The sequence below is a fragment of the Camelina sativa genome, chromosome 8 (assembly GCF_030686135.1).
Source record: "Camelina sativa cultivar CO46 ecotype springtype chromosome 8, ASM3068613v1".
In the NCBI taxonomy this organism is placed as follows: domain Eukaryota; kingdom Viridiplantae; phylum Streptophyta; class Magnoliopsida; order Brassicales; family Brassicaceae; genus Camelina; species Camelina sativa.
The window spans coordinates 25560286-25586000 of NC_141887.1; the positions used below are offsets into that span (position 1 = coordinate 25560286).

The following is a 25715-nucleotide window of genomic DNA, read 5'->3' on the forward strand; positions in this document are numbered from 1 at the left end:
GATCAAGCTAGCGCGCGTGGATTCCATTCAGTCGAAGCTTTCAAAGTGTTAGTTTGTAATTGAGTTTGGTCTTATTATGTTTTATAATTAAAGGATTAATGTGTGTGTAGTTAGTGAAGAGGTGTGTATGTGTAATTAGATGTGTTGTTTCAAGTTGTCGGTTGTGACAAGTTACGAACGGTTACGACGGTATGTCTTATATATAACTGTGATGTGTTGTAAAACTAAATGTAACAAGTTTCATATTAATCAAAGTTTCAGTTTTCGATCTTGTCTTCTACAAAGAGAAGAGACAAAGTCTCTTGCTCTGTTTTCTTTTCTTCTTCCTCTCAATATTCTAACACAAAGAACCAAAGTCAGGCCGAATCAGCTGACGGATCTACCGGCTACGGAATAGGACAATCTCGTCTCAGGGATGTGCGTCGTGAAGATCGGAATCAACCAAGACACCGAGTTTTGCAATATGTGTTGATTCTCGCGGAGGTTCCGTACTCACGGTTTTGCAATATGTGTTGGTTCCGTTTATGTTAAACTGAGTTTTTTTTTTTTGCAAATTAAATTTCGAATTTCACCCGTGTACTGAAAGGAATATTACAACACTTTGGTTCGCTGGACTTGGGACTTAGAGTCAGTCTCGAGAGAGACGACATTTCAAACACAAAGGGGATGGAGTCCCTACTTAATTATATATCTATGTGATATGCATGTGATAGCTTAGAGTTTTAACAACAACCACTAAACACTTATCTTCAGCAAAGATAATGGCTGTAATTAAAAAGGACCAACCAATTTCATGTAACTGAGACAAATTTATCGTCGTGAGAGAGAGAGAGAGAGAGGGAGAAGGAAAGAGTGAAAATGAGCATAATGAAGAATTTCTTGAATGTGATACTTATCCTTTGTGTATGTCTCAATTGGTGTTTTACCGAAGGAGCTGAAGAAAAAGAGAGTGGAAAAGTTGATTCCTACACCTTTCAAGTCAGCTCTCTATTTCCTTCATCATCATCATCTTGTACCCCTTCTTCAAAAGGTAATTATCTTAGCCTTTTTTTCCATGTTCATATGTAAGAAGTTTTGACTCTCCTTTGTTAATTTTAACATGATAAGGTTTTATACAGCATCTAATAAAAAATCGTCGCTTCGTGTGGTGCACATGCACGGCGCGTGCTCGCATCTTAGCAGCAACAAAGATGCGAGGCTCGACCATGACGAAATCCTCAGACGTGATCAAGCACGCGTGAAGTCCATCCACTCCAAATTGTTAAAGAATAACGCAGATGGAGTCAGCAAAGCCAAGTCAACCGAGCTACCGGCTAAAGACGGAAGCACACTTGATTCAGCAAACTACATCGTAACAGTCGGAATCGGGACACCGGAGCACGATATATCGCTGGTTTTCGACACCGGAAGCGATTTGACGTGGACTCAATGCCAACCATGTCTTGGAAGCTGCTATTCACAACAGGAACCAATCTTTAACCCTTCTTTATCTTCTTCTTACCACAACGTCTCGTGCTCATCTCCAATGTGTGGAAACCACCCAAGTTGCAATTCGGTTACCAGTTGCCGATACAGAATCCGTTACGGAGATGGATCGGCTACCATCGGAGTCCTCGCCAAGGAGAAATTTACCCTAACGAACTCTGATGTCTTGGAAGATGTTTACTTTGGCTGCGGTGAAAACAACACAGGACTTTTCAACGGTGCTGCTGGGATTCTTGGACTTGGCCGTGGCAAACTCTCAATTCCATCGCAGACAACAACAACCTACAACAATATCTTCTCCTACTGTCTACCTTCTTCCGCAAGTAACACCGGCCATCTTACCTTTGGATCCGCTGGAATCTCTGAATCCGTTAAATACACCCCGATTTCTTCCTTCCCAAGCTCATCCCTATATGGCATTGATATTGTTGGCATCCGTGTAGGCGACAAGGAACTAGAGATTACACCAACCTCATTCTCGACGGACGGTGCTATAATAGACTCTGGCACCGTGATTACTCGCCTCCCAACCAAGGTCTACGCAGAAATGAGCAGCGTGTTTAAAGAAAAGATGTCTAGTTACAAGACTACGTCGGGACGCTCGATTCTCGACACATGTTATGATTTCACTGGGTTGGCTACGGTGACAATCCCCACGATTGCATTCACCTTCAGCGGTGGCACTGTCGTAAAACTTGATGGAATAGGGATTTTGTATCAGATAACGCAGTCACAGGTTTGTTTGGCGTTTGCAGGGGATGATGACATTCTCGCCATCTTTGGAAACGTTCAGCAGACGACGCTAGAAATTGTGTACGACGTGGCTGGTGGACGGGTTGGGTTTGCTCCCAACGGTTGTAGCTAGTTAATGAAAGAAAAAAAAAGAAAGAGAGGGCTATGTAATGTAAGGGTTTAGCACATCAATTAGCTATAATCCCTTCATCAATCAAATATATATGTGTATATATGTGAGGTCGTTCCCCCCAAAAACAAGTGTATGTGCATGCCGCAGTTGCTTTTTTTGTTGTATTTGTCCCAACTTCAATTTTATAAAACTTATATTACTAAGAAACAATTAAATTTTTAACCTTTTCCTTTTATGGGACATTTTTCCTGACTTGGAAGTATGATTTTTCAGTAACGTCAAACATACTTCAACATTTGCTTAATTTCCAATGCCCAATTTAAGCTATCACCTATCAGAATCATCTTTTTCCTTTAGTGTAGTCTTTTATTTTACCAGGAAAAAAACATAAAACGAGAGGTAAAAATATCAACCAAGTTTTCAACATTTTCGCTTTTCACAAATGACTTGTCTGTCCAACGACTCTAAAATGGTCGCCACACGCTTATTCTTCAGACGAAAGTGGACTATTCTGGTTCATCAACAATTATACAGTTCCAGGCTTCCAGCAATAAAAGAACAAAAGACGAATCCGTCGGATTTTCAATTTAATATATATCACGAAAACTCAAGATTTTATTTACAAATCCATAAACAAAATAAAATATAATTGATTGAGTTTAATGAAAAATTGTTTCAGTGTAGATAAAAGTGAAAAATGTATTCAATAACCAATTTAACTATTTCACCTGTGCTCAATTTAAAATCTCAGTCCTCGTCTTCGTCGTGGTTAACTTTCTTCAATTTAATTAGTGCGTACGTTACAGAAAAACAAAATACAACACCTTGGTTAGCTGGAATTGGAGTCAGTCTCGAGAGACGACATATCAAACACAATGGGGATGGGGTCTCTACTTAATTATGTGATATGCACGTGATAGCTTAGAGTTTAACAACAGCCACTAGACACTTATCTTCAGCAAAGATAAAGGCTGTAATTAAAAGGACCAAACCAATTTCATATAATTGAGACAAATTTATATAACGTGTGAGAGAGAAAGAGAAGGGGAGGGTGAAAATGAGCGTAATGAAGAATTTCTTGAATGTGATACTTATCCTTTGTGTATGTCTCAATTGGTGTTTTACCGAAGGGGTGGCTGAGAAAAAAGAGAGTGGAAAGGTTGATTCCTACACCTTTCAAGTCAGCTCTCTGTTTCCTTCATCGTCATCTTGTGTTCTTTCTTCAAAAGGTAATTATCCAGCCAATTTAATTACTCTTGATGATTCACTGTGTTTAGAAGCCTTTCTTTTGTTCGAAAGATGTATAAGAAGTTTTGTGTCAACTTTTTTGTTATTTTTAAACATGACTTTTTCCCTACAGCATCTAATACCAAGTCGTCGCTTCGTGTGGTGCACATGCACGGCGCGTGCTCGCATCTTAGCAGCAACAAAGATGCGAGTCTCGACCATGAGGAAATCCTCAGACACGATCAAGCACGCGTGGAGTCAATTCGCTCCAAACTCTCGAAGAATAACGCAGATGGAGTCAGCATGACCAAGTCAACCAAGCTACCGGCTAAAAGTGGAATCACACTCGGTTCAGGAAACTACATCGTAACAATCGGAATCGGGACACCTAAGCACGATATATCCCTAGCCTTCGACACCGGAAGCGATTTGACGTGGACTCAATGCAAGCCATGTCTTGGAAGCTGCTATTCACAAAAGGAACCAATCTTTAACCCTTCTTCATCTTCATCTTACCACAACGTTTCGTGCTCATCTCCAGTGTGTAAAAACGGTACTACTTGCTTGGATTCCAACTGCGTATACGGAATCGTTTATGGAGATAATTCGTTTACACGAGGATTCTTCGCCAAGGAAAGATTTACCCTAACAAACTCTGATGTCTTGGATAATGTTTACTTTGGTTGCGGTGAATACAACCAAGGACTTTTCTTCCGTACTGCTGGGATCCTTGGCCTTGGCCGTGGGAAACTCTCACTTCCGTCGCAAACAGCAACGACCTACAACAATATCTTCTCCTACTGCCTACCTTCTTCCGCAAGTAACACCGGCCATCTTACCTTTGGATCCGCTGGAATAGTCTCTAAATCCGTTAAATTCACCCCGGTTTATTCCTTCCGAAGCTCACCCCATTATGGCATCAAAATCGTAGGTATCAGTGTAGGCGACAAGGAACTAGAGATTACTCCAGCCTCATTCTCGACGAACGGTGCTATAATAGACTCCGGAACCGTGATCACTCGCCTCCCTACCAAGGTCTACGCGGAACTACGGACCGTGTTTAAGGAAAAGATGTCGAGGTACAAGGCTACGTCAGGACGCGGGATTTTTGACACGTGTTACGATTTTACTGGTTTGGATACAATGAGAATCCCCAAGATTGCATTCTCCTTGGGCGGTGGCACTGTCGTAGAACTCGATAAAATAGGGATGGTATTGTATCCGTTTACGCGGTCGCAGGTTTGTTTGGCGTTTGCAGGGGATGATGATCACATTCCCGCCATCTTTGGAAACGTTCAGCAGAAGACGATGGAAATTGTGTACGACGTGGCTGGTGGACGACTCGGTTTTGCTCCTAATGGTTGTAGCTAAGATTAGATTTATGTAGTTTAAGGGTTTGGCACATAGATTAGATTTATGTATATATTGATATATTCGTCTTCATCCTGACTTGGAAGTAAGTTTTTTCAGTAACGTCAAACATGCTTCAACACAATATTTGCTTACTTTCCAAGTCCAATTTAAGCTACTATCAGATCATATTTTTCGTATAAGCGTACCCGAAAAGGCATAGAATCATTATATACTTTTTTCGGATTTTTAGACCCGAAGTTTCAACATTTTCGCTTTTCACATTTTGACTAATCTGTCACACGACTCCTAAATGATAGTCACACGCGATAGCTTATTCTTCAGACAAAAAGTGGACTATTCTGGTTTCATCAACATGAATGAATACATGATGATGATACAGTTCCAGCAAAACAGAAGAAAGACGAATTTTTGATTTAATTCCATTAAAAAATAACTCTCGATTTAATTTACAATATCCATAAACAAAAAAAAAAAAAAAAAAAAAGATTAATATAGATTTGATTGAGATTAATGTAAAATTGTTGTTTCAGATCTTTGAGTGTGAGAGAGAGAGAGAAGAGAAGAAATGAATTATCAAACAAACCATTTTGACCTGTGGCTCAAATTTTAAAAATCTCAATCCTCGTCTTCGTCGTGGTTAACTTTAGCCGAACTCAACGTTCTACACGGTTGTGACGGCAATTGCTGCGGCGGTGGAGCGTCGACCACAAACGCCGACGACATTTCCATTTGACAAACCCTAACAGCCCCGATTAATTTCTCAGGCAGCTCTTCATCCGTCTGCGCCTCTGCCAAGAACCCCATATCTATCGTCACGCTCGTCACGTACCCTAACGCTAATCGCAAAATCGCCGTCGCGATCGCCGAGCTGCATATATCGACGTCGATTTCGAAATAGTTAGGACCTCTGTGATAATTGCAAGTCAAGGCTTTCCCTAGAAGACAAGCTCCATAGTTCCCGACCGCGGCTTTCACTACCCAAGGACCTTTCACGATCCGGTTCACGATTTTGAATCTCTGGTTCCGGAAGGCGTCGTCTCCGTTGATGAACCGGTGGAGAAGCGAACCGGAAGGGATAGGTTCTTCCGTCGCGAAGTAGAACACGGCGCTGTGGTGATCTTTACCTGGAATCTGGAGATTCACGGCGAAGATGAAGCTCTTGAGAGATTGACCACGAGATTGAGCTTTTCTAAGAGCGTGAGCCACACGGTTATCGGGACGAGCGAGCACGTTTTCGAGCTTGGAACTTGATCTGAGCCAGTCCATGCCGGCGGGAGAGAGGATGTAATCACCGGCGGGAGATTTTTGTTTTTTGGTCAAGTAAGAATCTGAGCGGAGAGAGAAAACGTCTCCCGGAGGAGAAGCCCAGCCGTCTGTGCCTGTATCGGGATCTACGCGGCGTAGAGATCCGCCGCTTGTTGCTTCGGTAATCCATTCCGGTATGGCGGAGGATGAACCGGATCTAACCGGTTTTGATTTGTTTTCGCCGGTTGAGCTACGATGCCGCTGCTTGGAAGAAGGGCTCATGGTTTTTGTTTATTGGTGTCTGTGTCTGTGGTCGTTGGCCCTTCTCTCTCTCTCTCTCCCTCTTGAGAAAGACGACTTTGTTTGTGTGGTGTGACAAAAACAAGAGATGGAAAATGGCTTTGGATTTTTATAGGTTAAAACTCCAATACTACCCCTTTGGCGTATATCTGTATCTCATGTGTTTTTTCTCAATTAATGACGATAATAATGTGAGATATGTTATACTTCTAATAAATTTCTTGCAAATCTACGCCGTATGGGATTATATTAATATTATTCTTTCATATCAAAATAAAGATTTGTTCTTCTTTTACATTTTTTTTTGACAATTTCATGTTTTATGATTGGTGAATAATTTTCATAGAACTGGAATTAATGGTGAGGACACGTGTTAAACCAACCAATCATAATTATTTGACATTTTGGGAGTAGGCACGAACAACTTTTAGTCGACATAGTATTATCATTTGTAAATATTTTTAATAAATAGGAAAAATACAAAGCTAATGACTTGGTGGTGGCAGTGGCATGCATTGGCATTTGTAGCTGGTGTTATCAATAAAATATACAATTACGAATTATTATCACAATAAGTTGCTTTTCATCATAAAAGTTGCAAAAGTACCAAATAGCGTTCCGCGTAAGAAAAGCGTTAAAATGGATGGATAAATATCTTTATCAAGTGGAAAGTGAAAAAAAAAAAAAAAAAAAAAAAAATTTGGATGAAAGAATACAGATGAAAACAGTTGTAAATATACGCCGGCAATATGGAAGGTAGATAAATCAATCAAACATTGGATATGCAGTTAAAAAGACTAAATAAGTAAATAACACTAGGAGTTTTAAGTAGTCAATGGATGAATCTGTGCCAGCTAATTGAAGCTTTTATAAGAGTTGTCACATAATAGCAAGCTCACAAGCAGAAACAGAAAACTAACAATATCAATAAACTCCTCCTTGAAGAAACATGACATGAGAGAAAAATAAATAAATGAAGATACTTGATTTTGTGATCAAAGTCATTTAAATCTTCTAAAACTGCCATGAAGAGGGTTTTTTTTTTTTTGATTTTTTGTTTTTTTAACAAAAAACTTTTACAACCTATACAATTCCACATTGTGATCTTTGTTTTCAAAACTAACTACTGAATACCATTTCCAGCCAAATAAAATTGTTTCGGAAGACAATTTTCTACGCTTGGTTACATCTTCTAGTCGGTTCTCTTGGGACCTGCAGCAGTAGGGTCTTGGTTAGTGATCATTTGATTCTTAGTTCTCTAGTACAGAGAGACGACAACTCTGTCTTGATGAACAAAAAATGGATAAACACTGAGATTTGGCCTTACCCTCAGACAACGTGTGAAACCCCACTGAAGAAGAAAGGGTACCTGCCAAATGAAACCAGCTAGTGAATGATCATTTTGTGAGGGATAGTAAGAGGCTAAAACGAAAACATAGATCGACAAAGCAGGGGGATAAGAACCAAACTGATTTATGTTTTATTTATCCACAGAAAATTGAGGAACAAACAACAACTCTAAAAACAAAAGAACAAACCAAAACCTAAGGATGAACTCTGCTCTCTCATGCCCTAAGGCTAAGGCTCCCAAGAAACCCAATACCAAAGAATCCCTTGAATCGATATTTAATACTCATCAAAGACCAATTAATATGTACACACACAGTAAAGAGTTAGTAAAGCTGATGTAGCACTAGGCAATATCATAAATCTTCTTTACGAGGACTTATCATCACAGGACGGCAATATGTCTTTTGACACTGAATGATACTCAAAAACTGTTATTAAGAAGAAACAATCAAGAACAAAGAACACAAGCCTCAGCTAAAGAACTCAATTCAACCATTAAGCACAAAAAAAAATTCACTAGTGTAATTAAACAATCTGGAACTTTTACAAAATCAATGTAGAACAACCTAAAAACTGAATAATAGCCGCTACAAGCTAGTACAACTCAGGATAGGAGTTTACGAACTAGTGAACAAGTATGATTCAGATCGTTTTCTAATTTGGTGGAACTAAAAGCAAACATTTCCAAAATCATCATAAGCAACACAATCAGCGATCACAAAACCCCAACCCTAATCGCAAATATCAGATCGGAAATAAAAACCCACCAGCTGTTGAAATTTGAAATAGCACCGTAGTTGAGATTACGAACCTAGTGGATGGATGTAATCTTCAGTGAAATTTTCCTCTCTGAGGTCGACGATCAGTAGCTAATCTGTAAATCCAGTAACCCTGCGAGAGAACCCCAGGAGGAGGAGATCAATTTAGAACATACTAAAAAAGAGAGAAAAGAAACGAGAAGATCAGGTGAAGTACCAAGGCGATGACATGAGCTGCGGCGAGGAAAATAACCAAAGCTGGCACTAGATCCAGAAACCAAGGTCGCAAGTGCTGATCCTTGGCCATGAAAGACGAACTTGTTTTTTTTTTTTAATCTCAAAACGGATACGTTCCGGAGACGAGAGGCAGCAAACTATGCTATGGGGGAGTATGTATGATCTATGTGTGTGCTGCAGCACCGTCGACTCTCACACACTCTTCTCCGATCGCAAAGCTGCTGTTTGGCAGTAGGAGTAGACTTATCCCCCCCCTACTGCAGTCAAGTTGAAACAATAAGGCCCATTATAATTAGCCCAATTTCCCAATAACTAAAGATTGGTGAAGGACCCACGTGATACTACTACTCAACGAGTTTTCATCTGAAAGTCCCCAAATTTTTTTTAGAAATCTCAAAACTGCATTCCCGAAAAACATTTTCTTTTAAAATTATTTTTAATTCAAAAAGTATGCCTATTACCTTACTACCCTAACAAAAACAGAAATATTACATGTATTATCTGGGCTTTATCCACCCATCCAATATCTATTGGATTTAATCCACAAACATATAATTACTTATATTTTTTTTTAAATTCTAAAAACAAATAACTGCTACATTTCTTTCTCATCGTTCTCATCAATTATTTCTCAAACTATTATCTCAAAATCGATTTCGTGAAATTTGAAAACTAGGTATTTTGTTATTGTGTTCGATTGGTAAGGAAGATGTGTCAAATTAACAAGCTTTAGAATTATAATTTGTGAATTCTGGGTTTATGTTCATATTTAAATTTCAGGGTAGTAATACTAGTATAACTAGGTAAAACTAGTGTGATTTTGAAATATTAATAGAAGTTGGTAATACTTCGTTTTATGTTTATTGCAAGATTTCAACGATAACTACTCTCTAGCTACTCCAAAATGGCTAAAACAAGGTGTGGAAAAAGAGGACGAAGATTGCTCAAAGTTCATAGGTAGAAAATTCGCAAGCCCAAACAAACGAAGAGGTATTTTGTTATTGTGTTCGATTGATAAGGAAGATGAGTCCAAAAAACAAGCTTTGGGATTATAATTTGTGAATTCTGGGTTTATGTTCATATTTGATTTTTCTGGGTAGTAATACTAGTATAACTAGGTAAAACTAGTGTGATTTTGAAATATTAATAGAACTTGATAATACTTTTTTTTATGTTTATTGCAAGATTTCAACGATAACTACTCGAAAATGGCTAAAACAAGGTGGAGAAAAAGAGGACGAAGATTGCTCAAAGTTCATAGGTAGAAGATTTGCAAGCCCAAACAAACGAAGAGGTAGAAGGAAGAGGTATTTTGCAAACGTCACGATGAAGAGAGATCGGTGGCACATACATCTAGAATCTCGCTCGAAGTGACTTTGCAAACGAAGGGTTCATCGTTTCTTATTGCAGGAAGAAATAGGGAAACAAGTCCATAAATTCTGGGTTTATGCTCGTATTTGAATTTCTGGATAGTAAAATAGTATAACTAGATAAAACTAGTGTATTGTCAGTTAAAATTGGGTAGTAAACCAGTTTTACAAGTTTTTTTTTTTATTTATACGATTAATCTACAATATTCAACTTCGTTTGGGAAAAAAAAATCAAATTTTGCAGAATGAAAATCTCAAGTAAAACTAGATAAAACTCATTCGTTTTGGTTAAGAAAAGATTCATGATTTGTTTGTTTTGGATCTCATTCAAATTGAATTTATGGGTTTTAGTAATACTGGTATATATAGGTATAACTATTATGTTTTTGTAATACTGATAAAACTAGATAAAAGTAGTCAGAATTTATTGCAGAGAAAGAAAAAAAAGACCACACGTGCAGCTGACAAAAAAAAATAATAATAAAAAAAATATCTGAATTGTATTACCACGTGTGCAATATGTGTGTTCACACTTAGTGTTCACACTTAGTGTTCACAAATAGTTATACCAAGTATAATAATTGTACCACAATTGCAAATAGTTCTACTTTTGAGGTTTTTCCATTTAATTAGTTTTATCCACTCTTAAAAATATATTTTTTAGTTTTACTGTTGATTAAAGTCTATCAACGTATAATTATGAGTTTGTTATGCATTAAAATGTTTAAAATCTACAATTCTATAATTTTGTCATCCTAACTTGGTTATTATTTACAAAGTGAACTTAAAAGTATAAGGAAACATGTGTTTAGGTTCTTTCATCACAATCCAAAATTCATATATTTTTAAAATTTTCATTTTTAGTAAACATTTAAACATTACTTTTGACGTTTACTAGTACACACATTCTTATATTTTTTAAAAAAATTATTTATGGATGTTCAACTTTTAATATTAGTTTTACTAGTTTGACCATTTTAATATTAGTTACGCATGTTTTACTCTGTTATGATATAATAAATATACACATCAATGAAAAATCAAACATTACTAGATTTTAAAATAAGTTTTATAATAGTTGTGACATAACCAACAAAGTAGTAGTACAACCCAAAAGATCACACATAAATCAAACAATGGTGTTAGATGCAATTTCATCATCCTCAGAGTGTTTCTTTCAATAGTTCATACCAACAAAACCTTGGTCCACCACTCTCGGCACTTGCTCAGGCTGTTCCAAGACAGAGATGACATTCACAACAACATACATCTTCGCTTCTCATGATCAACGGACATTAAAAAGACATTAACATCCTCATCATCATTAAGATCACATTGTACTGATACTCATACTAGTAGTGGATTGTAGCTCAACTACAATGTAACGTGACTTTCAACAAACTCAAGCTTCTTGTATATCATTGCTTTTAACATCAACAAAGTTATATCCATGACATATGTCTTGAACATTATACTATACATGCGACTTTCACACTTAAAATGCATACTAAGGTTCTCTTTCATTGTATCCTGCCAAAACAATTCCAAAAAAAAAACTCAATTAGTAATACTACTAGTTTAATTGGTTGTACTACATTAATAAGTATTACCAGTTTTACTAGTAATACTAAATTTACTAGTATTACTAGTTTTACCCAGTCGCAATAATTGAAAATCGAATTGAATGGTTTGGGATTATAATCTCTACAATTCACTACGATTCAACAGTAAGATTCATTTCTTATCAACTAAATAGCGCAATCGACCCATAACTCATGGTAAAACACCCAATTTGCTAAGTATTTCAAGCAAAATCCAATCTAAATTTTCAAAATTAAAAACCTAATCCTATTTAATCAAGAATGTATTCTTATGTTGAAGAATACACTTGTATTTTGAAGGAGAACGTGAACTAAAAAAAGGTGAAAAACAGCAGGGATAGAGAGCTTCAGTGAAGAAACAGTGACGGTGGAGACTAGAGAGCTCCGGCGAAAAAGGATGGACGATGACTAAAGAAGAAAAGAAATCGTGATTGATTATTTTTTTAGAAAATAAAAAACAAAAAAAAAAAAGATAAAAGGAAGGAATAGTAAAATAGTCTGCACATATTTCATTAAAAGAAAGGGATACAAATAATAGAGAGGGAGATTAGGGTTTAGGAGATTAAATCATGTCATTTTCATGCTGGCTGAAAATTACGAGATGATTCCTCCTACTCAACTTGCTTTGCGTGACACGTGTCAGCTACTTTACATCTTTTGACTTGTGGTTCTTTCTATTTTTAGCATACAAATTGCCGGAATATGCTCCCTTCTTTTAACGTCGATCACCTGTTTTCTTCTTCTTCTTCTTCTTCTATCCAATCATCCTCACTTCTCTCTCCTTTCTAATTTTTTTTTTCATGGAAATTTCATGTAATTGTTGATATTACGATCAATTTCTGTGTGTTTTGGAATATTTTCTGGAAAATTATGGGATATCTAGACTTGGCGTTGTCGTATTCTAACCAAACGCAGACTGTTGAAGCTCCAGCGAGCGGTGGTGGTCTCAGGTAATTTAATTTACCTTAACTCGATTTTTAATCTTAAATTTCTTTCCTGTTGCGTATGAATATGATATCACTTGAACCATGATTATTTGTGGTTTCACTTTGTTCGATTCTTATTGGTTCATTCTGTTTGTTTATGATATGTGACTTTTTTTTTTTTTTTTTTTTTTGTGTGTGTGTTTAAAATGTTTAATGTGCTTTGTTACATGAAAATGACATGATTTAATTTTCAGCCAGAATGGGAAATTTAGCTATGGATATGCAAGCTCTGCTGGGAAGAGATCATCTATGGAAGACTTTTTTGAGACCAGGATCGACGGTGTCAATGGCGAAATCGTTGGTCTCTTTGGTGTTTTTGATGGTATTCTTCCCTCTCTTAACAAGATTTGATCTCAACGAACCTTGAATTAGTATAGCTTATGAATATATATATATATATATATATATATCCTGATGGTTCACCCACCCATGTACCATGACCGTAAGATTGATTTTCATGCTAATTAATTAACCCCGAGTTGTTACTCTTGGTAGCTAATAGTTTAGGATTGACATTAGAGAACAGTATCCTGATGGTTACTTACTGTTTTGCCAGGCCATGGTGGAGCCAGAGCAGCTGAGTACGTGAAGCGTCATCTTTTCAGTAATCTGATCAACCACCCCAAGTTTATCTCTGACACCAAATCAGCTATATGTACTGTCAGAAAAAAACCTGAGCAAATTTATTTTAAGACAATTTGTTACAGATGCAGCACTCTGAATTGACAGTGAATTTGCTTAAATATTTCCAGCTGATGCCTATAACCATACTGACTCTGAACTTCTCAAGTCAGAAAATAGTCACAATAGAGATGCTGGTTCGACTGCATCTACAGCTATTCTTGTTGGTGATCGTTTACTTGTTGCAAATGTTGGTGATTCAAGAGCTGTTATCAGCAGAGGCGGGAATGGTAATTTTCAAGGAGATCTGTTATGGCTTGTCTTTTTCGTCATTACCACCATTTAGTATCTTGATAGATAATCCCATTTTTCATAAATCTGTGTGTTTGCAGCCATTGCTGTGTCAAGGGACCATAAACCTGACCAAAGTGATGAGCGTGAAAGGATCGAGAATGCTGGTGGATTTGTGATGTGGGCAGGTAAGTAACAAGAAACTATAAGATGATATTTCTCTGCTTCATGCTTTTCTCAACACATAGTCCTAAGTGCTATGTGTGTGTGTTGCGTTCATTAATTGAACAGGAACTTGGAGGGTTGGAGGCGTTCTTGCAGTTTCTCGTGCTTTTGGTGATAGGCTTCTGAAGCAATATGTTGTTGCTGATCCAGAAATCCAGGTAATTGCATCACTTTTATAAGAACCACATTGCATATGATTTTCTGGCCCCTTATGTTCTCAATCTGAAAAATTTGCTCCAACCCTTTTGGCACTGAATACAGGAAGAAAAGATTGATGATTCTCTTGAGTTTTTGATCCTAGCAAGCGACGGACTATGGGATGTTTTCTCTAACGAGGTCTCGTGAAATTAATGGCTTCTTTTAACATCTTCCACTTTCCTACACCAAATACTTTATTAGATAATCTTTAACCATCTCTTGCAGGACGCAGTTGCAATGGCTAAGGAAGTTGAGGACCCAGAGGACTCAGCGAAGAAACTTGTGAGAGAAGCATTAAAGAAAGGAAGTGCAGACAACATCACATGTGTGGTCGTTCGTTTCCTGGAGAACAAGACAGCTTCATCAAGCCATGTCAGCTTCTCCTCATCCAATCAAATGCCACCAATTGGAGACCTCTCTATCTCATCCAGTGAAGCTAACCAAGTCCAGATCGATTCAAAGAACATCAGCCCAAGGAGTAAACCAGATCAGAATGTAACGAATCACAAACCGGTCACTGCAAGCTGCAGCTTCACCGATGAAGTGACCGTTAATGGTTTAGGTAATAAACCAGAGAATTCAGTGAGTCGAAAATCAGTCCCTGAAAGTAGCTCAACCATTGAGTGACCCGTATGAGGAATTCAGTGACCGGTAAGGTCAGTTGTGTTCCCTCTACTCACTAGGAACTAAAGACACTGTCTTTTGCAACGTTCTCTTCTGACAAAGACAGCAAACAAACTTACAGATCGTTGATTGCGTTTGCATTTAGGATTGAAAATGTACTTAATATGAATATTCTAAGTTTAAGAATAGGTTTGTGTGTGTGTGTGTGTGTATATATATATACATACATCTATATGTAGTTGTTTTGTTTATGTATAAATGTTTTAAAGAACATGATAGTTATTTTATATTCAAACAGAAAAAAAAAATACTCTGATCTTGTCCCCAAGCTGATCATATTCCATCTATGAAATTTGAAAGCCCATAGAGTTCAATTCTACTCTGATTTTGATCGCCTGTACCTTGTTCTCAAGTCACTGTCTCTTCCTTCTCTCACCCACCTGTTACTCTGTTAGGTCCAGCGCCGGCCACAAGACCAAGCAAGCAAAACACATGCTTGCGGCCGCTGGAAATATTAGCTAATGTTCGGCCAATTTTACAGGAATATTTTTATGGTTTAAACCGTCAAAGTCTGAGTCTTAAGTCCTAGGTTCGAACCAAGTCAATGTTCAAACAATTATTTTTCTTTTAAGAAGAATTATTTGGTTGCAGCTACTGGAAGACGAAATAGATTTTGAAACTTATTAACATTTTCCAAAAAGGGCACGGTTAATAATCCCGCTGGTACGGTAACATTAAAAGAAGACCCAATAATATGTTAGGCACTGTACGAAGTATTTGAAAAGTAGTGGGTGTCCACTAACGGCCGTTCCCGGCTTAGCTCCGATAACGAAATTCTGGGAGGAGTCGGTAGTTGGGCACTAGATCCCTTCGGACCTGGAGAACGTGTGACGCTGGTCGGGGTTTGGTGAACCAACTGGTCGCTAAAACTAAAAATAAAAACTATGTGGCCCAATATTCTCCCTCGCTTGTAGTTCAAAATATACACCATAGTCGCAAGACAAACTAACCATCAAAAAACACAATCGTTCCAAAAAAAAAGAAAGAATGGTGGTGAGTTGGAGGAATGTAAGCCCAATAACCTCGGCCCAATTTGATATCCAATGATATCGCGTCGGTAACACGCGCGGGTCTCGTGGCTTCCCATGGGTTCGGGAACAAGGTAAAAAGTCGGATCCTCGGGTCAGGGTCAACGTGGCACCTCCTTAAGAGGCGACGTGTTCTCAGTTGTAAGCGCTCTTTCCGACGTTTGCTCTCTGTTTATTTTGGCCGTGAACTTACTCTATTCCCATCGCCATCGGACTCTCTCCTCTTACAATTTTGTAATTTTGTTCGCTCATCTCTGCTTCGAATTGCTTTTTTTCTCCCCTGCTCCGATTCGAAAATGAGGACAATCGTTTCCCGTTTGATTCGTTACAAATCGTCTCTTTCCCAGTCTCGGTGAGTGGTCTCTTCACCGCTCTTTTCGTAACTCTAATCCCATCTTAATCGTCTTCTAGGCATCAATTGGTAGGTTCGCGGACATTTCTAGAAAATTTGGAAGTATCTGTGTCGGTAGAGTACTCTAGATTCTTAAAAATTAGGTGATTTGGGTGTAATTGATGATTGGTTTGGTCGTTGGTTGCAAATTTAGATACTTGTCTTAACTTTCTTGTTCAATGCTTCTGGATTATGTTGCATTAGGTTCGTTTCGGCTTCCAGTAGCGGGAGGTATCTCTCCACGGACTCTAACAAAATTGATGAGCCCTTCAATGTGGAAGAAGCCGAGACTGTACATGTGCCTCCACCTCCAACCGAGAAGGTATGAGTTTTGGAGGATCTTTACATAGTGATTAGCTGTTAAGATATTGCAATGGTGTTCATGAAATTGGAACTTACATGTTGGTATTTTCAGCTGCTTGTTTTGGGTGGAAATGGTTTTGTGGGATCACATGTCTGTAAAGAAGCTTTAGATCGTGGCTTATCTGTCTCTAGCCTTAGCAGGTATCTGATCGTTTTAAAAAATCTGTTCGATGTTAGATGTTGATTTACGGGTTTGTATTTTTAACCTTTTGTATGGGCTTTAGATCAGGTAGGCCGTCTTCACAAGAGTCCTGGGCTACCAGAGTTACTTGGCATCAAGGTATTGTTGTTAACTCTTCAACATGTTTGTTGGAACTTGATACTTTTTTTTTCCCTGTGTGGTCATTTTATTTTTATATTTCTCTTTTGTTTCCAGGAAACCTTGTATCATCTGATTTATTGAAGGATGCTCTTGAGGGGGTGACTTCTGTGGTACGTTTTTTCTTCCCTCCGTTTTCAGGAATAAATGTAGAGATTTGATGACTGCCACAAAATATTAACTTATTGAATCAGTCCCGCTTTTGTAGATTGTATATTATTGAAAGTAATTTTGAATAAACCATTGCAGATTTCTTGTGTTGGTGGTTTTGGTTCAAACTCATATATGTATAAGATTAACGGGACTGCAAACATCAACGCAATTAGGGCTGCCTCAGAGAAAGGTACGAGTTCTTTTAGTTTGCATTGACCAGGGCTGTATAAATGCTTACAATCCAAGTTCTTTTAGATAGCCATGTATAAGAATTTTGAGATATCTATGTCAGATAGACACTGAGGGACCATATGATACTGAAAACCCCAGTCTTATGAAATTTGATTGTAGGGATAATTGGAGCATGAAAATACAAGTGATGTGAATTAGTCTGCTACAACTTTAGACACCATGGCGTCCTACAACATTATTGGATTAGCAAGAGTTTACTGGCCTTTAACTGTGTTCCTTTTGTTGACCAGGTGTTAAAAGATTTGTCTATATTTCTGCTGCGGATTTCGGATTAGCCAACTACCTGTTGAGAGGATACTATGAGGGAAAGGTGATAATATACTTTTCAAACTACTGCTATTGCATAGCCCTTTTGGGTTAGTCTACGCTGTCTTAAGAATTTTTCATTTCATCCTTACAGCGAGCTGCTGAGACCGAGCTGCTCACAAGATTTGCATATGGAGGTATAGCTTTCATGTTACATCTACGAAATGCTCTCTGAAACTTATCATTTCTTATATTTGAAGTTTGGTGAATGTTGTGCAGGTATAATCTTGCGACCTGGTTTTATATATGGAACACGCAGTGTTGGAAGCATGAAAATCCCATTGGGAGTATTTGGTTCACCCATGGAAATGGTAAGTGAATCCCCTCGTTATTGCAAGGCCTCTCAAGATTGCCTCTTTATTCATAATCCTTGTGGCTTTTTTTTTGTAGGTTCTCCAACAAGCAAAACCGCTGAACCAGCTTCCGATAGTCGGACCGTTGTTCACACCTCCGGTGAATGTTGAATCGGTTGCAAAAGTCGCGGTTAGAGCTGCCACGGATCCAGTGTTTCCTCCCGGGATTGTGGATGTCCATGAAATACAGCGTTACAGCCAACAGAAATCGAGATAAGTCTTGTTTTGAAAGCTCGAGTATGCTTGTCTGTCGTTTTGTAGAGTTTGGCTGCTTTACTATGTTGGATTTCAATGGTGGAAACGACAATGTTTTCTCGTTTCTCTCGCCATATATTTCCCACAAATAAATAAAGAAGACAAGCTTTTTATTTTATTTATTAAACTGTACATCTCTAAGAGAGGAAACTACTTAGTAGCTCTCCAAAACTTTTCCCTACACATTATATACACACCACAACCACTAAACCTACTAAACACCAAACTCTGAAATTTTAATGCAAATACTGTTGTAAACACTCTCTCAGTTTTTGCAACGTTACAGGCTTTGAAATAAAAGAGTCCATACCATTCGCATAACATTCTTCTGAACTCTCTGCTAACGTATTTGCCGTCATCTGCACATTCCACAACCCATTTTTACTCTTCAGTTTTTTGTTTCTTTCAAGTTATGTATTAGAACACTCTATGTTTAATGTAATTCGAAGAAGTGCTCACCGCGATTATAGGCAGCCGGTTTGTTGATCGCACACAAACTTGCTCATTCTCCAATATATCTTTATCTACTCCGGCTTCTATAGCAGCATTCCAGTTCCCAGATTCTTCATATGAACGGATCAGTCTTGTAGCTTTTAAACCATCCAAAACCGGCATGCACACATCCTGTGAACCCATTTTGAATTATAAGCTTTTCAAATTAAGTGAATTCGAAAAACAGAAGCCTTTGGATCTTAAAGGGATTGACATACCATGAGTACCAAATCGTAGCTAGAGCGATTAATCGCGTTTATGGCTTCAACACCATTATTTGCAATATCCATGGTATGGCCTAACTGTTTCATCATCGACTTGGCAACCATGATGTTGATCTTATTATCTTCAACAAGCAAAATCTTTGGCTTTGATGTTTCTTTGAGATTTGTCTCGGCTTTTTCCTCTTCCCTTTGAGATGAAACTGTAAGCTCTGACTCCATTTCTAAAGTTCCACCTTCTGAGCTAGCCTGTGAACTGCTACAAGATTCAGATTCCTTAGAGAAACATCGACCATTTCCATTCTCATATTGGTGAGCTGATTCAGGACAATGACCAGAACTCGTTTCGAGTTTAGTTTCATCCACGTAGCCACCGTTTTCAACCTGATCAACCATCTCGCTTTGTCCAGTGTTGTTAGAAGGATCAGCGACAAAGCCATTGATGAGCTTAATAGGACTAGTAGTGAGCATGACTTTATGAGATAAGAATCCATTGCCAATGACCGGTCCGCCGTTAGAATAAATAGATCCTAGAAGCGGCTTAAACTGGAAATATCCTTCGGTTGTGTCGTCTGGTTCGGATTGATGATCCGTCATATCAGAGAACTCATCTTGATCATCAGAATAATCATCTGATGTTGCAACTTTATAGGGTAATATGAATGTGAACGTTGAACCTTCGTTGACCCGGCTTGTCACAGTGAGTTGACCTCCCATTAACTCAACCTGTAAACAAACAGAGAAAGATTATAGAAGAACAGAGTTCTTTAATTTCTTTTCTTATGTTTTAAAACCTTAAGAATAGTTACCAGCTGTTTACAAATGGCAAGTCCGAGACCAGTTCCACCATATTTGCGGGCATGATCGGCGCTTGCTTGCATATACTTCTTGAACAAACAAGGTAAAGCGTTTTCTGCACAAGAACACCAAAACGTGGACTGCGTTAATAAAACTAGCTTTCAATATACTTAAACAGTTCGTTTGAGAATTGCTTGCTTGCCTGGAATTCCAATTCCAGTGTCATAAATGTCGCAGCGAATCCAAACCGAAGTCTCAGTTAAATTATTATCTACTTCAGCGTCTGCGTTCAATGAGTTATCACTTGCAAAGGATGGTTCTGATATGACCTGGAGCTTGATCCCCACATGTCCATCATGTGTAAATTTAATAGCATTGCTGCAGAACGTTTTGAACAATCAGGTACCAAAACTTCTCATCATGCAAATAATAATTCAGGATTTATGTAAGAACCTTATCAAATTAGTGAGGATCTGCCGAATCCTTAGAACATCTCCAACTACCTGAACATAGAAGGCAAAAAAGTTAAGATCACCAAAGACTTTGCTTAACTCTTTCAGAAAATGTGATTTTTGTGTAATGAACCTCGATAGGAACATCATCTGTAATGTTTCCTTCTAATGTCAAAGACTTCTTCAGTGATGCTGCAGCTGTCTGAAGCACGTGCTTTACCACTTCTCTTGGTCGAAACTTTGTAGCTTCTAATTTCATCACACCTAAAAAAAGAACACATTAAGAATCAAATGATCTGAAAAATGATCACACCACATAATCAAAATTTCGAAATTATAACAGTATATTCTACCTGATTCAACCTTGGAGAGATCAAGAATGTCGTTAATAAGCTGAAGAACCAAATCTCCAGAGGAGATCATGACATTCAACAACTGTCTTTGCTCTTTATCCAGCTTTGTAGTTGAAAGTATCTCAGCCATTCCCACCACTCCCGACAATGGTGATCTTATCTCATGAGACATCGTTGCTAGCATTTGCTTTGCTCTCATTGTCTCCTCTGCCAAAAAAAAAACACAACTCTTAAATCTGGTTTTCACATGAATCATGAATCTTTTTGACGCTTGATCACTGAATTCCACTTCTCAAACAGACCTGTAATGTGAATGGTCTTGTTCAGTTCTGATTCCATCGCCTTTCTCACGGCGTTATCTTCTCTAAGTTTAGCCATTTTTTCCCTTTTCACTACCTGTAACACAAGATGATAATGTGAGGGTGTGAAAACAAGAACATAGAGTTGGTTCAATAGTCTCAGTTAACCCACCTGATCAGTTACTTCCATTCCCATGTAATTTATACCAATCTTCTCGCCAGCTTTGTTGTAAACAGGCTCGACGTATATCAAAAACGTCTTTGATCCGAATAAGTCTGTTGTAAATGTGATCTCTCTCTTTGAAGCTTTTCCTTTCTCAAGAACTTCTCTCTTGAAATCTTCAGATTCTTTAACTCCACCTCCGTGGAATATCTCAACGTCTGTTTTTCCCAAAATGTCCTGAAATTAGTGTGAAACAAAGTTTTGATTCAAGCACATTTCCTCAGGAGACTCATCAAGAATACAACAGAACAAACAGTTTTGTTTCTAACCTGTTCCCGCAGACTAGGATACTTGTTGTATATGAACAAGTAGCGTAAATCTTTATCCTGCAAACCAATAAGTAACAAAGAATCAGAGAAACATTCATTAGTCAGGATAACAAGATCACAAAATCATTTTAAACTTACCTGATGGCCCATAACAATAGGTGCATTCTGAAGTATGAAATGCAAGAAACCTTCAGCTCTCTTAAGATTCTGAGTTAGCTCTTGTACTGGCGCTGCGTGACTCTCCATAGTCTTTAAACTCTCATGCAGCTTCTCGACCAATCTCCTTTCTCTCTCGGTACTCGCTTTGAGCATTTTCTCCAAACTCAACGCCTTCTGTTTCCAATAAGCAACCGTGTCAAACTCCTCGTCGATCTCGATCTTTTTGCTATCGACCAACGCATCTCGCTTTTTCTGCCTAAACTTGCGGAACAGATCACTCGTCTCATCTAAAACGGGAAGATTCTCAGGCTCGTTGCTCTCAAACTTGTAATCTTCAATGATCTTGAGCTCTTTGGCCTCAGCTTCTTCTCTCTGTCTATTGAGATTCTTAAGCTCTTCTCTTAATAGCCGGACAGCGTTGTCTTGCATATACTCCCATTGTTTCACAAGGTTGGTCAGCTGAGATGTGCCTTGATGAGTCGAGTTCAGTAGGTCTGGTAACCGTGTCAAATCCGCAATGGTTGGTGTCTCTTCGATGGTTACTTCTTTCAACGTGTCTAAATCTCCGGCAGGTTTCTCAACATTGAACTGTTTGTCAGCTTCAGTTCCAACATCTTCGGGCCACATGGAAGACAAGACTTCGACATCCATTTCCTCAATCTGATCAGTCTCCATCTCACAGACCATTTATTAAAGCTTCTCTTCATACAACAAAAGAAACAACACTAATGGACCAGACAAAAACTGAATTTTGCCTTTAACCAGAATCTTTGATCAGACACCAAGAAGAACCTGTAATAATTTTCACAATAAAAAAAATACAGATTAAGAGTCAATCCATCACCATCCAGAAGAATCTTTGATCCGTAAATGTGAAAAATATTCGAATTTTGCAAAAAGGGACCACCAGAACTAGTGTGTGGACCAATTAGGATTGAACATTAGCGGGAAACTTCAAATAAAGGATTAAAACAAAGATGAAAGAGCTTTGAAAAGCTGAAATTTGCATAGCCCCCAAAGTTTTTTTTTTTTTGGATCAGTTTCTTTAATTAGATTGAAATATGAACAAACTACATAACTTGGATTATAAAAAAAAAGTTACAATTAAATGAATACAATTAGTTTAACTGGATGAAACTTTTAAAGAGAAATGATCGGAAAACAGTTTGAAGAAAAAAAAAAGACAAACAAAAGATTTAATTAGATCATCACATATATAAACAAAAACATGGCAATGAGGGGATCATGAAACCTCTCAAAGAGTCAATGGCTGAAACAGAAAGAAATGTTTTAAAAACGAAAGACAAAAGCAGAGAAATCAGAAATGAGCTATAGACTGCCGGAGAAAAAAGAAACAAATGAAAGGAGGGGCTGAGATAGAGATAGAGATCAGAAGGTTTACCTTTGACGACTCCGGTCACCGGAAAAATCAAGAAGATAAAAAAAGAAAGGGGGAATGAAGGGGGAGTGAGGTAGATCTGAAGAAGAAGAGTCGTGGTCGTCGGGAGTAGAGTAAATAAACTTACAAATGAGCATTGGGAAGAGATTAACCAATAGAAGAGAGAGAGAGCATGTGAATTGTGAAAGATAGGTATTTTTAGTTTTACTACTACTACTACTAGGGGGAGAAGAAGAGGAGAGAGCAATGAAACAAAATAAAAAAACAAAAACTTGTGAAAGAGAGAGAGAGGAGCATGTGCTTCCTCATGAGACAGAGAGGTCAATGTATATTATATTCATCTCTCTCTCTCTCTTTCTCTCAACCTTTCACTTCTGAGTATTCTAATGGCGTCTCTCTCTCTCTCTCTCTCTCTCTCTCTCTCTCTCTCTCTCTTTCTCTCTGTGTGTGTGCACGTTTGTTTTCTTTCTCAGACCGAATCCGAGTTTAGTCCGAATGACACAGACGTTGACACGTTTCCATCTTTTTTTGTTATTGTTGTTGTCTCTCATAAATATTCATTCACAGGTCACAGCTCTAACTCTCTCCTTTCCAGTTTTGTTCTGCCTTTTCTTTACGTCTTTTTCTACCTCAATGTGTTGACGACGGCGGCGCGTTTACGTCACTCTCCGAGTATATTAAGGATCATGACACCTTCTTCTCTTTTATATTAAACTTTTGTATCATCACTTCCGTTACAAGAAGTGGCGTCAATTGTTAAAACCGTCTTAGGTTGGATTTTGTTCATTGCTCTCACGAATTCATTAATTTAGTAATTTGGACAATTCTTTGACTAAACCCTTTCGATTTTTGAAGTCCACTGACTTCAATTTGTCAGCAGTCCCCTCTCAAACTATTTCTTTGAAGTCCAACTAATAAGTTAGTTACTATTAGATTTTCAAAACAGAGCAATTCCTTCTTATACCTCAAGCATTTAATGTTGAATTATATACACAACAACAATAAAAAAAAAAAAAAAATGTAGACGCTTTTAGAAAATATCGGATCATATACTGTAATTATGTGTTTTGTATTAATGTAGACACTTTTAGAAAATATGACAATTTTATTAGATGAGCAAGTTAATACAAATAACGAATTATTTTCTACTTGTCAATAATTAACGAATGAATGATTTGTTTCTTTTTAATTGCCTTTAATTTACTACTCTTTCTTTAAAAAGAAAACAAAAAAATAATAATAATAAAGATTTATAATAATCAAGTGTATTTCTTTCTTTATAGATAGTCTATAGAATGTCAATGTCGACGAAAGTACACAAATATTCGAATTGGGTCGGGGACATTCATGTTTCTCATGAATATCAAAAGCACATGTTACCTAAAAAATGTATTATCGGAAATAGTATAATATTTCTTCTACTAATCACCTTCCCAAATCTTAAACTATATTCTACGGTTCAGTTTCAGTTGGAAGGTATGTATATGCTCAATTATTTGAATCTTCCACACACAAAAGAAATTATAAAGAAGAATAAATAAGACCCGATCAATGGAGCGGACCAACAACTGTATTGGGCACAAAATTAGTTGTCGAACTCAAAAATCTCATTTCTATAATAATAAATTTTCTATATTATAAAAAAATAAAAAATAATAATAAATTAGCAACTAGAAGTAGTACACAACAATAATCAAAAGGTATTAAAGAAAAGGTTCTTTTATTAAAAAAAAATTAAAATAATTAAGAAAACAGCTAAGCCATTTTGATCGATGCTTATTTACCCCCGGATCTGAACGGCGCTCGGAGGTCTTTTTGTCCCGTTCCCCCGTTAGTTTACCATTATATGACATGTGCGAGCCACATGTGCCACGTCATCCTCATATGACACGTGGAACTACCGTTTGACCAACACGTGGTGTAACCATTTTCAAACATGTTTCTTCTGTTTGTGTTTCTGTTTGCTCTCTCCCTCGCGCCAAAAAATAAAAAATATTGGACGGTGGTGAGAGATGGGGATATGTTATTTTACGAGAGAATGTGGAGATATTAATTGGATGGGGACACTAATCCTTAAATAGCGGATTTGTTATTTATCTCTCTCTCTACTTATTTATATTTAAGTCTCGATTAAAGCAGGACCATACTTTTCAGCTTTCTCTTCCTAATTATCCCTTACTTTTTATATCATAATACATTATAAATGTGTGTGTGTAAAGCTGGATTTGACATAGTATTTAGTACTAGACTACTATTATGAACGACTTACTTGGTGCCATATATAATAATAGTTTAAGCTTAAAACTATATATAAATAAAAAATTTCGAGAGCAAAATGTCTGTCATCCGTGAAACTATTGGAGTAGCATACAAAAATTTTACGATGGATATTTTTTTAAGACGACATGATGGTGTATGTATTAGTAGTGGCTAGACCATAATTTTCGGGTATGTCAATTGTTCCATATTAACACTTGGATTAGTTTTTAAAAGTTATTAAAAAAGGATTAAAGTAAAATTCAATAATTTATCTTGTGTAGGGGGGCCCATGTCAGAGTTCTTTACGTTTATTTTTCTGACAACGAACTTTTCAGTGTCTTAATCATATGTTTCCAATAATAATAAATCACTCAGGCAGATAGATCTAAAGTAAATCTGCAATGTACTGGTTTTTTTTGGTTCTTACGTACAACAATGATCCTAAATCCGATAATTCGGCCATAATCTAGAGCAAAATTTGAGTTGATGTTTGTTTGGGTCATTAGTTTGATATATATATTGAGAATAATCTCGTTGAAAAATACAAAAAATAG

General features: G+C 37.4%; 7 protein-coding genes across 9 annotated transcripts; 4 read left to right on the forward strand and 3 right to left on the reverse strand.

The window, feature by feature from the left end:
- Positions 1 to 226: 226 nt before the first annotated feature.
- Positions 227 to 2557, forward strand: LOC104708025 (aspartyl protease AED1). Its single transcript, XM_010424509.3, has 2 exons — positions 227 to 1030; positions 1119 to 2557. Exons 1-2 carry the CDS (start codon positions 859 to 861, stop codon positions 2348 to 2350), a joined length of 1404 nt encoding a protein of 467 aa, XP_010422811.1. The 5' UTR covers positions 227 to 858; the 3' UTR covers positions 2351 to 2557.
- A 610-nt stretch (positions 2558 to 3167) lies between these two features.
- On the forward strand, positions 3168 to 5082 carry LOC104708023 (aspartyl protease AED1). Its single transcript, XM_010424508.2, has 2 exons — positions 3168 to 3579; positions 3711 to 5082. Exons 1-2 carry the CDS (start codon positions 3408 to 3410, stop codon positions 4946 to 4948), a joined length of 1410 nt encoding a protein of 469 aa, XP_010422810.1. The 5' UTR covers positions 3168 to 3407; the 3' UTR covers positions 4949 to 5082.
- A 265-nt stretch (positions 5083 to 5347) lies between these two features.
- LOC104708026 (protein ENHANCED DISEASE RESISTANCE 2-like) lies at positions 5348 to 6768 on the reverse strand. The gene has a single exon (XM_010424510.3). The coding sequence runs from the start codon at positions 6476 to 6478 to the stop codon at positions 5567 to 5569; it is 912 nt and encodes a 303-aa protein (XP_010422812.1). The 5' UTR covers positions 6479 to 6768; the 3' UTR covers positions 5348 to 5566.
- A 715-nt stretch (positions 6769 to 7483) lies between these two features.
- LOC104708027 (uncharacterized) lies at positions 7484 to 9049 on the reverse strand. Of its 2 annotated transcripts, none has more exons than XM_019229009.2 (4): positions 8822 to 9049; positions 8658 to 8737; positions 7824 to 7865; positions 7484 to 7708 (listed from the first exon to the last, which is right to left on the reverse strand). In XM_019229009.2, exons 1-2 carry the CDS (start codon positions 8909 to 8911, stop codon positions 8678 to 8680), a joined length of 150 nt encoding a protein of 49 aa, XP_019084554.1. In that variant the 5' UTR covers positions 8912 to 9049; the 3' UTR covers positions 7484 to 7708; positions 7824 to 7865; positions 8658 to 8677. The 2 variants fall into 2 exon arrangements, with proteins under 2 accessions (XP_019084554.1, XP_087317978.1); XM_087461852.1 differs by having other exon boundaries at positions 8614 to 8737.
- A 3265-nt stretch (positions 9050 to 12314) lies between these two features.
- On the forward strand, positions 12315 to 15028 carry LOC104708028 (putative protein phosphatase 2C 69). The gene is made up of 8 exons (XM_087461850.1): positions 12315 to 12762; positions 12993 to 13120; positions 13355 to 13453; positions 13551 to 13709; positions 13812 to 13898; positions 14002 to 14093; positions 14197 to 14271; positions 14359 to 15028. The coding sequence occupies exons 1-8, from the start codon at positions 12683 to 12685 to the stop codon at positions 14758 to 14760; spliced, it is 1122 nt and encodes a 373-aa protein (XP_087317976.1). The 5' UTR covers positions 12315 to 12682; the 3' UTR covers positions 14761 to 15028.
- Positions 15029 to 15898: 870 nt separating this feature from the next.
- LOC104708029 (uncharacterized protein At1g32220, chloroplastic) lies at positions 15899 to 18355 on the forward strand. Of its 2 annotated transcripts, XM_010424514.3 has the most exons (10): positions 15899 to 16197; positions 16441 to 16558; positions 16652 to 16740; positions 16824 to 16879; positions 16976 to 17031; positions 17168 to 17261; positions 17554 to 17633; positions 17724 to 17766; positions 17849 to 17940; positions 18020 to 18355. In XM_010424514.3, exons 1-10 carry the CDS (start codon positions 16142 to 16144, stop codon positions 18197 to 18199), a joined length of 864 nt encoding a protein of 287 aa, XP_010422816.2. In that variant the 5' UTR covers positions 15899 to 16141; the 3' UTR covers positions 18200 to 18355. The 2 variants fall into 2 exon arrangements, with proteins under 2 accessions (XP_010422816.2, XP_087317977.1); XM_087461851.1 differs by having other exon boundaries at positions 15900 to 16197; positions 16824 to 17031.
- Positions 18329 to 23787, reverse strand: LOC104708030 (histidine kinase 5-like). Its single transcript, XM_010424515.3, has 13 exons — positions 22906 to 23787; positions 21483 to 22295; positions 21345 to 21401; positions 21025 to 21252; positions 20856 to 20949; positions 20554 to 20760; positions 20334 to 20464; positions 20202 to 20251; positions 19951 to 20126; positions 19760 to 19863; positions 18948 to 19676; positions 18697 to 18861; positions 18329 to 18596 (listed from the first exon to the last, which is right to left on the reverse strand). The coding sequence occupies exons 2-13, from the start codon at positions 22188 to 22190 to the stop codon at positions 18474 to 18476; spliced, it is 2772 nt and encodes a 923-aa protein (XP_010422817.2). The 5' UTR covers positions 22191 to 22295; positions 22906 to 23787; the 3' UTR covers positions 18329 to 18473.
- Positions 23788 to 25715: the final 1928 nt, after the last annotated feature.

What these genes read in the sequence shown, in the direction of transcription:
- LOC104708026 (XM_010424510.3), bottom strand. Translation starts at nt 6,478, where the DNA reads ATGAGCCCTTCTTCCAAGCAGCGGCATCGTAGCTCAACCGGCGAAAAC.
- LOC104708023 (XM_010424508.2), top strand. Translation starts at nt 3,408, where the DNA reads ATGAGCGTAATGAAGAATTTCTTGAATGTGATACTTATCCTTTGTGTA. An exon ending in TTGTGTTCTTTCTTCAAAAG is followed by an intron (nt 3,580 to 3,710) that starts GTAATTATCCAG and finishes TTTTCCCTACAG; the next exon opens with CATCTAATACCAAGTCGTCG.
- LOC104708025 (XM_010424509.3), top strand. Translation starts at nt 859, where the DNA reads ATGAGCATAATGAAGAATTTCTTGAATGTGATACTTATCCTTTGTGTA. An exon ending in TTGTACCCCTTCTTCAAAAG is followed by an intron (nt 1,031 to 1,118) that starts GTAATTATCTTA and finishes GGTTTTATACAG; the next exon opens with CATCTAATAAAAAATCGTCG.
- LOC104708030 (XM_010424515.3), bottom strand. Translation starts at nt 22,190, where the DNA reads ATGGTCTGTGAGATGGAGACTGATCAGATTGAGGAAATGGATGTCGAA. An exon ending in CAGATGATGTTCCTATCGAG is followed by an intron (nt 20,252 to 20,333) that starts GTTCATTACACA and finishes TTCTATGTTCAG; the next exon opens with GTAGTTGGAGATGTTCTAAG. An exon ending in ACCGGCTGCCTATAATCGCG is followed by an intron (nt 18,597 to 18,696) that starts GTGAGCACTTCT and finishes TGGAATGTGCAG; the next exon opens with ATGACGGCAAATACGTTAGC.
- LOC104708028 (XM_087461850.1), top strand. Translation starts at nt 12,683, where the DNA reads ATGGGATATCTAGACTTGGCGTTGTCGTATTCTAACCAAACGCAGACT. An exon ending in TGACACCAAATCAGCTATAT is followed by an intron (nt 13,454 to 13,550) that starts GTACTGTCAGAA and finishes AAATATTTCCAG; the next exon opens with CTGATGCCTATAACCATACT. An exon ending in TTGCTGATCCAGAAATCCAG is followed by an intron (nt 14,094 to 14,196) that starts GTAATTGCATCA and finishes CACTGAATACAG; the next exon opens with GAAGAAAAGATTGATGATTC.
- LOC104708027 (XM_019229009.2), bottom strand. Translation starts at nt 8,911, where the DNA reads ATGGCCAAGGATCAGCACTTGCGACCTTGGTTTCTGGATCTAGTGCCA. An exon ending in CAGCTCATGTCATCGCCTTG is followed by an intron (nt 8,738 to 8,821) that starts GTACTTCACCTG and finishes GTTCTCTCGCAG; the next exon opens with GGTTACTGGATTTACAGATT.
- LOC104708029 (XM_087461851.1), top strand. Translation starts at nt 16,142, where the DNA reads ATGAGGACAATCGTTTCCCGTTTGATTCGTTACAAATCGTCTCTTTCC. An exon ending in CTCCACCTCCAACCGAGAAG is followed by an intron (nt 16,559 to 16,651) that starts GTATGAGTTTTG and finishes TGGTATTTTCAG; the next exon opens with CTGCTTGTTTTGGGTGGAAA. An exon ending in TTGGTTCACCCATGGAAATG is followed by an intron (nt 17,941 to 18,019) that starts GTAAGTGAATCC and finishes TTTTTTTTGTAG; the next exon opens with GTTCTCCAACAAGCAAAACC.